Here is a 13,849-nt window from a genome sequence, read left to right as displayed (position 1 = left end):
CTGTAAATTTTGGACTTCTGGCATAGCAAAAGTAATAAGATATGATTAGCTAATGTTTTAAAATTTAATGTTGTTTCATAGAATTGTATAAACCAAGACCCAAAACACCTTTTAATAGAAAGACGAAACCCTATTTTCAATTTTCTTAAAATTATATAGGGTAAATTATACAACAGTCACTCAATTTTAAGATAGTTAACAAAACAGCCATTCAAATTTCAATTCAATCACTCAACTTTCGAAAAATAATAAAAGAGTTATCACTAACCATTTTTCGTTTTAGACTTAACAGAGCTATTATTTTCAATTACAGAGTTAACAAGCTGCCATTTTCCATCCTCCTATCACTGCTCTCCCATCTTTCTCCCTCTTCCTCACCATCCCTCCCCCTACTCTGATTGTCTCTCCTTCTCCCCCTCTTCTCCACCATCAGCAATTGAACCTGTTAAGTTTTTATTATTTAGATTCAAGTTCTTCAACTTCGTGAGGTTCGCAATCGCTGGCGAAATCGTTCCGACCAAGTTTTACTTTGCGAGATTCACACTAACCACATTGCCTTGTGAATCACAAGTAACAAAAACCCATTGACAAGCATCATTTCCAGACGAATCGTTAGAGAGAAAAACAGGGTACCCAAAACCACCAGCAATCTCAAGCAATGTAGTTGTTGATACCATTTTTTTTATGGAAAACGGGGTCGACTTGAGTTTTGAAAAATGAAACGGGAGTCGCCACAAATCTTTTTTTTTTTTATGAGGTGTGATTGGATCACCTCGAAAAAGGTTGTTTTTAATAAATGATTTGATTTTATTAAAACAACGGTTTCGGTCCACGAAATCTAGAAAACGGGTTCGAGTCGGTTCACATACGAGGAAGGATTAGCACCCTCGATCGCCCGAATTGGTACCTTAGTTGATTACTTAATGTCTTAATGTCGAAAAGTGAAAACTTTAAAGAAATTTAAAATCGATCCTTGTATTAAAAAGTTGAAAATTTTGGGTAAAGGGGGCACATTCCACGTTAATCGAGAAAGAAAGCATCATATCCAGTAAGTTAGGACACAATGTCTCGAATTTCCGATACGCGAATGAATGCCAAAATTTTATTTATTTAAAAAAATATTTTATTATCTCGGGTTTAGGAAAGTGATCATGCCCAGTAAGTTAGGACACAATCTTTTCTTAACTCCCGATATCGTTTAAAACTTGAGTTTAAAAAAAATCGTGTAATAAAGTTTAAAAGAATATTCATTGTTTAAATCAAATGGAGAAATCGCAACCCAATACGTTAGGGCACAATTTCTCAAAATATTAAACATTGAATATTGCATTTATTTCAAAAACTCCTCGTTTCGAGAAAACAACGTGTCACATCCAATACGTTAGGACACAACGTATTGAATTCTCGATAACAAGCTTTTCATCATTTTTAAAAGAGTAATCCCGATTATTTAGATTCAACGAAGAAAATCGGAACCCAATACGTTAGGGCTCGATTCTCTCGAAGATCTAAAATACGAATATTACTTATATTTTAAAATTTCTTTTTAAAATCTAAAAAATGGGTGTAATGAAATGATGATGATAATGTAAGTAAAATAATCACGAGTAAAACAAACTATAAATAAGTAATGAGACTAATATATAAAAATACCAAATGACAAACCAAGCAAGATAAAATAACAATAGCGAAATATACATGAAGAAAATAAATAAAGATATATATATGAATTATAAAAATAATAGAAATATATAAAACATGTATATGAAAGTATGTATATATATATACAAATTAAAGAGTATATAAAAAGTATAGAATTACGTGTATATATATATGAAAATTAAGAATATGTATATAAATATATATATATGTATATATAAGGTATAGAAAACATATATATAAAATAAGGTGCAAAGATATATAAATAGTTATATAATAGTAATATAATAGGACAAGTTTATTTAAAATTTAAATAAGTAAATATAAATAAAAATATAACAATAATAAGGTGGAAATAATAGTATAATAATAGTAGCGTAAATATATATACATAAAGGGAAAATATAATAATAATAATAATAATAATAATAATAATAATAATAGTATTAGATTGATTAATTTTAATGGGGAAAACAACCAAAATAACAAAGAAACGGACTAAATCGAAGAAAAAATTAAAATTTGGGGTTGAATCGCAAATAAAATCAAAGGGAAGGGACTATGCTGAACGCGCGCATAACATAGAGGGGTTTTAAGGGAAATTTTCCCCTCTCTTCTAAAACGAGTCGTTCCAATGGGACCAAATTGAAAACGGTAACAAAATAAAGGGGAAATTTAAGAATGTAAAAAAAACCTAACTGAAAAACATTAAAAAAGAGGAAGGGCTAAAAGTGCAATTAGCCCTTCCATTGAAAACACGCGGATCCCCCTGGAGCGGGTCGGGTCACACGCGGGTCACCCTAAAACGGCGCCGTTTTGGCCTGATAGGCTTGCTCCAAAACGACGTCGTTTTGGGGACCTATAAAAGCTCAGTTTTTCAAAAAAAAGGTCATTTGCCTCCTTATTTCAGAAAAAAAGAAAAAATAACTTTAAGTTTCTCTCAAGCCCTTTTGGGCAGTCCGGCCTCCGGCCTAATGTCCGTAGTCGCCCCCATGGCTGAATGACCAGGTCGCCATGATGGCGCCATGCCATGATGGCAGAAAAATTCAAAATGGCCCACATTGTCCCCTTTTTCGAGTAAGGTCCGTATTTGGGGTCAGGAAAGCCGAGATCTCGGCAAAAGAGGGCCGAAATCGAAAGAAACCTTTCGGTTCTCCCTCTCCACCACCGCCGGAAACAGGTAAATTCCTTCCTCTTTGTTTTGTTTTATATATTTTTTATTTATATGTTGATTAAAATGAAAATGAAAAGAGAAAGAAACAATGTAAAAAAAAAAACAGATATAGAACGAAAATAGAAAAAAAAGGAAGTCGGAAAACCAAAGTAAATCACCTTCAGAAACTTTTTATTTCTTCCAATTTTTTCCAAAAAAAACCCCCTTACATGTTTTTAGTTTCGGCTTTTATAGCCGATTGTTTTACATTATTTTATTCCTATTTTGTTGCTTTTCTCTGTTGTTGCGTGTCCTTGCAGGTACTTTGATGGGAGTGGTTGGTGGTGGTTGCGGCGATGGCAGGGAGTTGGTGGCTGAAAACCCTAGGTGCGGCGCACTTAAGGTTGCTGCTACTTGCTCTTTTTTCTTTTCTGAACATGGGCTAGGGTTAGGTAGATTGGGTTTGGGCTTGTTGGGCTATTTTGATTTGGGTTCAACTGTTAATTGATTTAGGTTATGGTGTTTGGGTTTGTTTTGGGATGTTTGGGTTTAATTTGTTTTAGGTTTGGGCCTGGGCAAAATTTGGGTCTTACAGTAGTAACTTGAGGATCAAAAGGATCACCATTATTATTACAGAAATTATTAGTACCACTAACAACAATGTTCTCAACTGTGTTGGGAAATTTTGGAAATGGACCTTATAATTTGTTATTAGACAATGAAATGTTCTTCAAACTAGGGAGATTAATTAAAGATCCTAAAACTGAACCGGTCAATAAGTTTTCTCTAAGCTTAATATCAAAGATACCCACAGATTTAGACAAATCTGGGATTTGACTAGTGAACATGTTTTTATGAACCCAAACTCGAAGCAAATCTGTCATGTTAGATAAAACATCTAAAGTACCTGTGAACCCAACATTCTGATTGTTGATCCAAAGATTTTGAATCATTGAACCGGCGAGAGAAGGCGGCAATGTGTCGTTCAAGTTGTTGTAAGACAACCTTATGCTTTGTAAACTGTTCAAAGATTGGAACACATGGGGTAAAGTGCCGTATAAGTTGTTGTCGAATTGAACTTCGACGAGACTCGTTGATTGGGATAAATCTGGGAATGTCCACTCAGCTTCGTGTTTTCGCTTAAACTCGGTGTTTGAAGACTAGTTAACCTGGTAAACGCGTCGGGGCGACCAAAGTGAACAAGTTATCGTCGAGGCAAATGTTCTGTAAGGTGGAAAGGTTGGCGAAAGATGGGATGGACCCAGATAAGGAATTGTGTTGAAGCAATACAGTACGGAGTTCGGACAAGGTGGAGATGTCGGCAGGGAGTGAACCGGATAAGGATTTGGAAGCTAAGTTGATGGAAGTAGGGGAGTGATGGTGAGGAAGAAGAAGAGGGATGGGAAAGCAGTGATAGGGGATGGAAAATGGCAGCTTCATTCCGCCTATAACGAAAAACGAAAAATGGTTAGCGATGACCATTTTGTTATTTTTTAAAAGTTAGAGTGATTAAATTGAAACTTGAGTGACTGTTTTGTCAACTATCCTAAAGTTTAGTGACTGTTGGTGAAATTTATCCAATTATACAGCTTGGCGAAATTGCCGTACTTTAATTATTTCATGGCCTTTAAAGTCCGGGTCTTGTTTGAAGGAAAGACACAAAACAAATAAACAGGGAAATGGCAGCCGATCAATCTGAGAGACAAAGCGAAGAACAACGTCAGCCGACATTAACACCATCGGTTGAAACAAAGCTGAAAGGCGCATGCTTTAAGTGCAAAAAGCAAGGTCACTGGGCAAAATATTGCCCTTCCAACGACAACCCAACGGCAAAACCTTCATCTCCGCCGCTCGACACCCACCTAATTCCGGTGCTGTGCTGCCATTGCGGTGTGGCTTGCACCATTCAGGTTTCCCGTAGTGACGCTAACTACGGAAAACCATATTATTCTCGTAACTGTACTTGCGATAATGCCACCCGAGGCAGAAATTTCTACAAATGGTGCGATGATGTCAAGGCACCGATGTGTAGTTGCGGCGCCGGTGCTTGTACCGTTAATAACCGGCGAGATGAAAATGGGAAGGAGACCAAGTACTTTACTTGTCGTATTAGAAAGGTATGTTGGTCTCCTTTTTTTGCTGTTTTTAAGGTTTAGGGTTCATAATTTTCTTAAAGATTTCACCTTAACTGGAGATCGTAAGGTTATTGCAGACATTTTCTCTTTTAGATAAAAAAACATTTTTGCCCCAAAAGCACCTCGAAGCAAAAAAAAAAAAAAAAGTCCATCAGATGAATAGAAATTGTGAAATTCAATTGCTATACTTAAACCAAGATCGATCTGTTACTCGGGTTCGGATGCGAGTGTTAAAAACATTTACTGATAAAAGGGTTGATTCTCTTTATATAGGGACATGGAGCCTGTGGTTTCTTGCAGTTCGAGAGTCCTACGAGTTCACGGCCAAGGTCTTTGGAGATAGACGAAAGACCATCGACAATGAGACTCCGGTGTGGTGGCCTATCAGATATTATCACTCACGAGATGTCTGTTACTGGGAATTTACCAAATGGATGTAGGTATCGTTGGTTGCGTCTTTTTTTTTTTTTTTCTTCTTCTAGTACTTGTTTTATGATGCTGTCCAGTACGGGTTTTTTCGAGTTTTTCATATATCGGGAGGGTTCTTGGAGGATTGAATTCTCTCCGGCACAGATACTTAAAGAAGAGTTGAGACAACTTAGAGATGTTTCCTTTGCTTCGTCCCTTTTAAGCTCAAGTATGATGCCTAGTGTTATCGCAGATGCTGAAGTTGATAAAGTATCGCAAAATGCTCTCGGAAGTGGTACTCAACCATTGTGTGATCCTTTAGGGACTTCAAGCCTCGAAACATCGTTCATTGCTTCAGAGAAAGTCAGAAAGAATCTTCAGAAGGATTACCTCTCTCATTTGGAGCCAATTGAGCCACCTGATCACAATTCCATGTTACAGGCAGTGAATGATACTTTTGGTGCTTCAGTTAGTCCGTTGATTGAATGCAGACCTTTTGTCGAGCATATGGTGGAATCTTTTCGGGGTATATCAATAGTTGCAGGAATGGGGTCAGCTCTCAAAGATTACTGCAATCAGTCAGTGCCTTCCATACCTAAAAATATTGGGAAATCTTTGTATGATATATCTGGGAACAATGCAGAAACATTTGCCACCGTAACAGACACTGGCAATTATCATTTTTGGTCAGTCCATGAAGCGGCTTCTCATATTAAAGACACGCTCTGTCAAATTGAGAAGCTTGAGACTTACCTTCTAAAAACTGCTAAGGATGTCGGACAGTTAAAGAGATGCATGCAGGCTACATATCAAGAGCTGACAAAAGCCTTGAAACTTACACAGGAGAAAGAAGAGCAAATGCATTTTAATATGGACAACATTAAATGAGGTAAGAGCTCTACCTAAACTTATGTTATAAAGCAATGTTACATCGAATCGAGAGATAATTAAAAATGCCGGAAAAAAGTTCTTTTGAGGGTTATATCTACATATGTTTTGAACAGGTGAAGGACATGGAAGTAAAATGAAAAGATGGAGTAATGCAGATATCCGGCTGGCAGTTATAAAGTACAGAAGAAAGCTTAGGACCTCATTAGATTAGAGGACAGCACTTGTAGGTGTATTATAACGCAAGACTGCTATTATATTTTGGTCAGCAGAAGTATTTTGTATAACCATGTATGTGGGGATTTCAAGTGGATCATTATGTGAAGACTATCTCTATGATTATCAAGTATGCTGGACCAGTTAATGTTAGCATTAGCATACATCATGAACTGAGCAATCATCACAACATTTACATTAATCATATGAAGATAAAGTGTATATACATAATAATTACAAACTAGAAGCTGACCTTTTAGATATCATAGAGGATTAAAACAAAAAGAAAGCTGAAGTTAATGAAACAGTGAGAATGAGAAATAGACAGCTTCCTAGACACAAAAGGAATAAAAGAATGAAATTACCTCTAAAGAGCTATACGGGTGGTATTTTCTTTTCCCCTCCTTTCCCATGGTTTTTTTTCTCAGTGTTGATATCAGATTGGCTGATGTTAGCTTTCGATTATTCATGTTATTGGTTGTTAAAAGATTTTTGCATCGGAATATTAGCTCTCATCAGAACAAGGATTAGCTTCTTACGTTTTCCGAACTCAAAATGGCTTTTCAAAATGACAATGCCGGAGGACAAGATTTACCATGGACTCTCCTCCTTATCTCTAACTGTAAAAATATAATGAAAATATCAGCTCAAGGAGTAGCAAATACAGAATGATTTGATGAACTATAAGTGTAGCGACAGAAAAATGGTTCATGTCTGCCATATAATGCAAAAGCATGCGGAGAGGAGAGGTAAAAATACCATGGAGGATTTATATTAGGAGTTGAATTATATTTTGTCTCCTCTATTTGATAAACGGTCAAATCAGTCTATGTACATTAGAATAAATAGCAAGCTGGTCATTCTATTAAAATTTTCATCTATTTCTATTGTTAAAAATTGGTTTATGTACATCAAAATGAGGTACATATGACAGTTGTCTGGCTATTTTGTCAATTACATCAGTTTTTAAAAGTGAAAATAGATGAAATTTTTAACAAATACGATCAACTTGTTCTTTTATCTAATGTACATGAATTAATTTATCTAATTTTTTAATAAAAAAGAACAAAATACAATTTGATTCTTACGTAGTCTCATAGTATTTTTCCGGATACGAGAGCAATAGATTAAACAAAGATCAAGTATATGATCGCTTACGTGGGGGTGCATCATATTTCCATGTGCCGACTTACTACGTCTAGGATCTGAGGTTTGTGATGTTGTGGCTCCACCAAATGGTCTTTGAACAAAATGCCTTGCATGATTATAAATGCTGTATACATTGGAACCAAAATGTTCATGCAAGTAAAAACTTAAAGAATGGGTCTTTTGCAGAATATATAAAAGTAGAAGGAAATGTGATCCCAAACAACTCACAAAAGTAACAATGCAGATTGGTACATCACAAGAATATAGTAAAATCAATAGAAGAAAAATATACCCATTAGTACATAGGCATATGATTCAGAATTCCAAGGCTGGGTTGGTATAATGGAGAGAAAAGTGTGAAGATTGGCAATTTTATTAATGTAACGGTTTAGCTACAAAGTGGGATTAATAAATTTTCCTTTTTTAGTCTTTTTCCATCTTCCATATCATGCAAAGCCTAAAAGTTGGTTTACTGAATACATTTTAGACCGAAATTGGAAAGTAATATTTTAGGGTGATAATTGAATGTAATGAGGGGGCAAATAAGGATATACTCATTCTCATCATAGATGTACACAAAGTTGGTAAAAGTACTATGAGAGCTCTTGTACTAGGAGTGAAATTGCATTTTACTCTCTACTCAAAAAATAAGTAAATTAGTCTCTGTATATTAAATCGGAGAGCAAATTAATCCTTCTGATAAAAATTCCATACCATTTCTACTATTAAAAATTTATCTTTGTATGTTAGCGTAAGGTACACGTGTCACTGTTTGGTTATTTTATAAGCCACACTAGTTTTTAATAGTACAAATGGATGAAATTTTTAACAGAAAAGATTAATTTGTTCTTTGATCTAATGTATAGGGACGAATTTGCCCATGAGGAGGCAAAATGCAATCTGACTCCTAATACAAGGGCTCCATGATACTTTTACCACACAATGTCCATTGATAAAATAGTCTAATAATATTTATGTAGTGAATAACTAATTACCTAACTTGCTGAAACTTGTATAACTAGGTAAATTTAGTTGAAAACATCATTTCAGTTGCCTGGCTCTCTAGTTAAAATCTAAAATAAAGGGTCACGACAAAAAATCAATATGACATAGAAAAGAGGCAGATAGATTAAAATGCAACACCTTAGGCGATGTCTATTGCAGGCTGCAAAGAAGGCAACAAAACCATTTAATATACTTCTGAGAGCACGAAAAACCTGTAAGATCATAGAAAAGGAAATGTAAATAAACATAAAGAAATATATTTATCAAGTTACGTTAATGTCTTCTAACCTGAGAAAAAATGTCATTCCAAAGTGAACGCCACATGGAAATCTCATTACTGTTCATTGCAGATTCAGTAGCAGAAGCAAATTGAATTATGCTTCTAAAAGATTGCCATATATCTCCAACCAAACGAGAGACGAAGAAACAAATAAAAGCCACAAATCTGGCGAATCCAAGGAACAGGCGTATTGGGGCATATATTATTTCCCAAAGAATCCAAAAGACAGGACACAGGACGGAAGTTGCTGTAATAGCATGAAATAAGAATTATTAACATAATTAATATATTAAGCCAATGCCCCTAAATAAGGGAATAGCATAGAAAATTTAATCATCTGATTACCTACCGAGATTTTGAAGAACTAAGCCAATAAAGCAGATAGGCATCAGTAAAGTCTCTATGAGATCCTCCACTAGATTGTAGAGAGCACAAATCACAATCCATATGACTGAAAAGAAGCTTTCACCTACCTCACTGAATAGATTCCAAATTGGCCAAAGGAAGTCCAAAAAGTCCATAAATGGTTCTGCCAGTGGTAGACAAAGAAAAGAGAAAAATGATCGAGTAGCACGCGTAAATGTCAAAAACAGCCTCACAGCCTTCTGACAATTATGTAGAAATAGCATAGTTCCCAAGTACTTGATCCTTGATACCATCTCCCAGGTTTCTATCCAATCAAAAAGTGGCCCACATAAACGAGCAGCAGTTGCCTTAAGAACAGGGACATTTTTGTATAAATCATAAAACCCAATTACAACAGTTATGACTGAAATCAAAACATATAGAGCTCTGGCCAGAGGGCACATCCATGGCCGATAGATATGGCAAAAGCCAGGATATGATTGAAGAAAGAGGACCCAGGATGGAAGACCAGCCTCTAACAAACGAAGTAACCTCAGATCAGGAGTTATTATTTGCTGTAATTTAAATGGAAGATCTCTATCATCAAATCTAAACAAAAGAAGAACATCCCTGTACAGTGTAGCTTCAACTGCATTTTCAGTAGAGTTGTCGGATGAGTTTTCAGTTTGCCTTTGGGTTTCCCCACAATGTAGATCGACTTCAACTCCAGTACTAGTTGCCTTGGTCACATTTTTTCTCTTATAAGGCCCAATTGGAGTTTGTGGCTCAAAAGTTTCGCAGTCCCCAGTAGAAGGGTAAACCCTTAAATCGGAAGTGCCAGAATGATCATACGGAAAATTTTCTTCAGTGCTGAAACTATCCTCATATATATTTCCATCATCATTATCCTCATCAAAATCTTCTTCAGTGTCATGGAAGACCTCTCCTGAAATAATCCAGATTAAATACAGTAAGCACATCAAATTGATTGCATTGAGGTGGGGAAGTGAGATAATGTAGCTTCAGGCTTCTAAGAACTATCATGTCTTGAAAGTGCCCAGAAATGAGATATACATTATGGAAGATAAATAGATTGATATGCAGATAACCAATTTAAGGCATCGACTTATTATTGGACCATTTTCCAAATACATGTACCTATTGCAGTGAACAGACATAAGGGTAACTTCAACTACAAAAGGTACGGTGCAAACTGCAAAGGCTTATAGGAAGCTTCTGCATGTGATCAGATCAATGTAATGACTTGTTACCAACAACCTGAGACTTGATGGCACCACACCTCAATTCAACTAAGAAGCATGAAATAATACGTGGTACTGATTTGGAAAGCATAGAATTAGCAGTACCTAATGTATAAGACAACTATAAGAATAGAATATAAATCCTAATAATCAATCATACACATTCAGATGAAATGCCGGCATACAGGTCATTATATCAAAGCAGTTTTTCTGCAATACTGCAGAGAACTGACAGGTTTATGGTGTTCATTCCATAAAAGAACTTGGTAGGCTAAGCCAGAATAACTAGCAATTTCTATTCAATCACATATACAAAGGTAAGAGGATTAGCAAGTTTGATCCAATTAGCTGTCAAAATAACAGCATAAGATTGAAACAGGTGTAATTAAGGATGACTCCTTTCCGGTGTCCCATGCCTTTCTAGCATACTATTACAGGCAAAGTAGAATCACAAGTTTTAGTGCCTGTTTAAGATTCAGAGACTAAAAGGCTCTATAAAGCTCCTGTACAAGAATAAAAAGTTGGCAAACCAGGGCAGCAAATATTGAGGCAAAAGAAAACTAGAAGAAAAAATAAAATTCCAGTCACAATTAAAGATATTCAAATCCAAACTCAAAATTATTTTCTCAACAGCTTTTGGGGACAGGACTGTAACAAACTATTGATACAAAAAATAAAGGATACTGGCAAACCTAACAAAAACACTTTTTAAGAATTAAACAGAAGCTAAAACCACATACCGACAGAGATAGGCTGCAGGGATTAATAGTGCTTGACTTGGTACATGGTCTGGCTTCACACCATGATACAACTCAAAATTACTTACGAGCGAAAGATACAATAGAGGGGTGTTCAGGAGCTACACTAAGTTGTTGGCAGCAAAGGAAGTTCTAGGTTCACCTCTCTTTTAACTCATAACAACTAGAATTCTCCATTATTAACAATGTTTCTTTGAGTTCAAAGGGAACAGGAGGTAAACTAGAGGAGATGATGAGAATGAGAGATAATGACTCTCCATTACCTTGTTAGGGAATACAGAGTGTAGTAGAACAAAGTAAAGATTTATGCATTACTGAAATGAAAGTTTGACTTGACTGTGATCGTTTAGTTATATATTTATAAAGTTGATTTGGCCCTCCAACTGTGCTACACCTACTTGACTCTTAACAACACTATAAGGCTCCTGCAAACATGCATCTCCAGTTTGCAATTTCTACATTTATAACAGTTTTGCCAGTTCAAAATGCTATAAATGCTAGTAAAAGGTAATTTGTTGCACCACAAGAATCATATAGATGACTTTTCTCCTTGTATCTTAGAATATGAATGACAAGAACATACCAGTTGTTGAATCCAGGTACTCTTTTAAATGACACAGCTCCAACAATGTTCCAGAAAACCATGAAGATATAGAATTTGCAGCTTGATCGATGCTGTCAAATTCCCATCTTTGCATGGATTTAGCCTCTATGGCCAGAGAGGTATCAGTCTGCAAATGAGAAACGTTAAATAAAACGACCTCGTTGGTGAACTACAAACAAAAAAAAAGAGCATATCCAAGAGCAAATACCTGAAGCTCATTTAAGTAGTTAATACCTCGGACATTTGACCACGTGACTTCAAATACAATGAAGCCATATAATGTCCGATGCAACTCACTGCTAAGGAGTAAAGATGTTCTCAGTTTCTTAACAGGTAGCAAAACCCTCTGTTCAGACAACATTGCAGCATCAATTGAACAGAACCATCTCTCTAACTTTTTCGAATCTTTAGCATTTGATTCGGAAGAAGCTTCCTTCCCCTCTTTTTTCTCCCTACGACCTTTGGTGTTAGCAAAAGGAGATAACCTGGACTGTAAATACATAATAAATAGCTTAATTCAATTATAATCTTCTTCTTTGAATAAATAGCTTAATTCAATTATAAAAAGAAAAGTGGAGAACAACCTTGGTAACCATTAATTGCCACCACAAGTGAGCTGGCCGTGAATCCAAGTCCCTCAGCCATGGCCTGTTGTCCACCAAAATGTAGAATTTGTTACTTTCAATGGCCAGGTAAAGGCTAAGATCCGAAAGATATGCCTGCAAGTCCCTGCAAACAGACATTACACAACAAAAACTCATAAGACATAAGGAAACCAGAAAACCCAGACAATACAAATCAATTGATTAACTCCAGGACCAGGGATGAAAATAATCATTTAATCTCATCAGAAAAAGGTAATTAGGGAGGAAATGATAATGCGTTAAGAAGTTTATTCGAAACATTAATGTATGAACTACTAGCTGAAGCCAAAACTTTTAACAAAGCATACAAACAATAAATGTAATATAAAAATTTAATTCAAATTTAATGAATTTACCCGATCTGGAGACTTGTTAAAGGAAAAACAGAGCGTGCATCATCGTGTTTCCCCATCAAAACCATGCTCTAAGCTCTGTTTTAATTTCAAATTACAGCAAATCACTGCCTAACAATTAGCATATCGAGGAAGTTAAAAAAAAAAAAAAGAACCATAAATTCTCATTAATATCGAAAACAAGCAACAACATTATTTAAATAATAGGAATAAAGATAGAAGGGAAAACAGACATTGATGAAAAGAATTCCAAGAGGAAAGTGAGAGGAAATGAAAGAACAATCACTATTGAGCTTCATAACAGAACAAAAAAAACGAAAAATCAACGAATAAGCGACACGCACATCGAAAATAAAAGATACGAAAAGAATCAGAATTTTGAAAAAAAAATGGTATCAAATGAACAGGAAGAACGAAAAGAAAATTTTCATTTTCACAAATGAAGGATGCGTTTGAAGAATCAAAAAAGAAATCACGTCATTTAATTCGAAAAACAGAAAAATAAAATAATTTAAATCAAATTAAATTAAATTGGTGCTTTATGGATGTGAGCTTTTTGCCTTTGGAGGGAGGAGGTTGAAGAAGAAGGGTAAAATGGGAAATTAGTAGGTCAAATAGGAACTATGAAGAAAACATTGTTTTTTTTTTAAAATAATTTATTTATTTTTAATTTTATTTGTAGCCAATAAACCGGGGAAAATAACCGAAACCTGCGCGGTATATGGGATTTGAGGCCTGTAAGCGGGTTTATATAAATATTTATTATTTGCTACGGCTGTTTCTATTCTATTCAATTTGCACTTTTGGGATATTTTAAGATTAATTAATATTTTGACACATTAACTATTTCAATTAATTGCTTTTAAGTGGATAGGATAAATCACGAAATTATATATAATTTGATAAAATTATATACATAAAATTTTAATTTTGATTCAATCATATATATTTAATAAATAAATACATCAATTTATTTTATATTAGATAAAT

At 35.1% G+C, this 13,849-nt stretch overlaps 2 protein-coding genes across 3 annotated transcripts; one reads left to right on the top strand and one right to left on the bottom strand.

Annotated features, from left to right (window-relative positions):
* Positions 1 to 4,452: 4,452 nt before the first annotated feature.
* LOC105789835 (uncharacterized) lies at positions 4,453 to 6,612 on the top strand. The gene is made up of 4 exons (XM_012617175.2): positions 4,453 to 4,929; positions 5,221 to 5,383; positions 5,609 to 6,244; positions 6,360 to 6,612. The coding sequence occupies exons 1-3, from the start codon at positions 4,492 to 4,494 to the stop codon at positions 6,241 to 6,243; spliced, it is 1,236 nt and encodes a 411-aa protein (XP_012472629.1). The 5' UTR covers positions 4,453 to 4,491; the 3' UTR covers position 6,244; positions 6,360 to 6,612.
* Positions 5,104 to 13,564, bottom strand: LOC105789817 (uncharacterized). Of its 2 annotated transcripts, XR_008197705.1 has the most exons (10): positions 12,863 to 13,564; positions 12,447 to 12,591; positions 12,071 to 12,352; positions 11,842 to 11,989; positions 9,243 to 10,184; positions 8,902 to 9,140; positions 8,752 to 8,825; positions 7,618 to 7,732; positions 6,825 to 7,079; positions 5,104 to 5,950 (listed from the first exon to the last, which is right to left on the bottom strand). XR_008197705.1 is itself a non-coding variant. In XM_052633297.1 (9 exons), exons 1-9 carry the CDS (start codon positions 12,925 to 12,927, stop codon positions 7,023 to 7,025), a joined length of 2,067 nt encoding a protein of 688 aa, XP_052489257.1. In that variant the 5' UTR covers positions 12,928 to 13,564; the 3' UTR covers positions 6,634 to 7,022. The 2 variants fall into 2 exon arrangements, 1 of the variants encoding a protein (XP_052489257.1); XM_052633297.1 differs by lacking the exon at positions 5,104 to 5,950 and having other exon boundaries at positions 6,634 to 7,079.
* Between the last annotated feature and the right edge of the window lie 285 nt (positions 13,565 to 13,849).

This window comes from Gossypium raimondii, chromosome 7, assembly GCF_025698545.1.
Source record: "Gossypium raimondii isolate GPD5lz chromosome 7, ASM2569854v1, whole genome shotgun sequence".
In the NCBI taxonomy this organism is placed as follows: Eukaryota; Viridiplantae; Streptophyta; class Magnoliopsida; order Malvales; family Malvaceae; genus Gossypium; species Gossypium raimondii.
This window is presented reverse-complemented; position numbering and strand designations above follow the sequence as displayed.

What these genes read in the sequence shown, in the direction of transcription:
- LOC105789817 (XM_052633297.1), bottom strand. Translation starts at nt 12,927, where the DNA reads ATGGTTTTGATGGGGAAACACGATGATGCACGCTCTGTTTTTCCTTTA. An exon ending in ACTACTTAAATGAGCTTCAG is followed by an intron (nt 11,990 to 12,070) that starts GTATTTGCTCTT and finishes TCTCATTTGCAG; the next exon opens with ACTGATACCTCTCTGGCCAT. An exon ending in GTACCTGGATTCAACAACTG is followed by an intron (nt 10,185 to 11,841) that starts GTATGTTCTTGT and finishes GGATTATTTCAG; the next exon opens with GAGAGGTCTTCCATGACACT.
- LOC105789835 (XM_012617175.2), top strand. Translation starts at nt 4,492, where the DNA reads ATGGCAGCCGATCAATCTGAGAGACAAAGCGAAGAACAACGTCAGCCG. An exon ending in TTACTTGTCGTATTAGAAAG is followed by an intron (nt 4,930 to 5,220) that starts GTATGTTGGTCT and finishes CTCTTTATATAG; the next exon opens with GGACATGGAGCCTGTGGTTT. An exon ending in TGGGAATTTACCAAATGGAT is followed by an intron (nt 5,384 to 5,608) that starts GTAGGTATCGTT and finishes GTGTTATCGCAG; the next exon opens with ATGCTGAAGTTGATAAAGTA.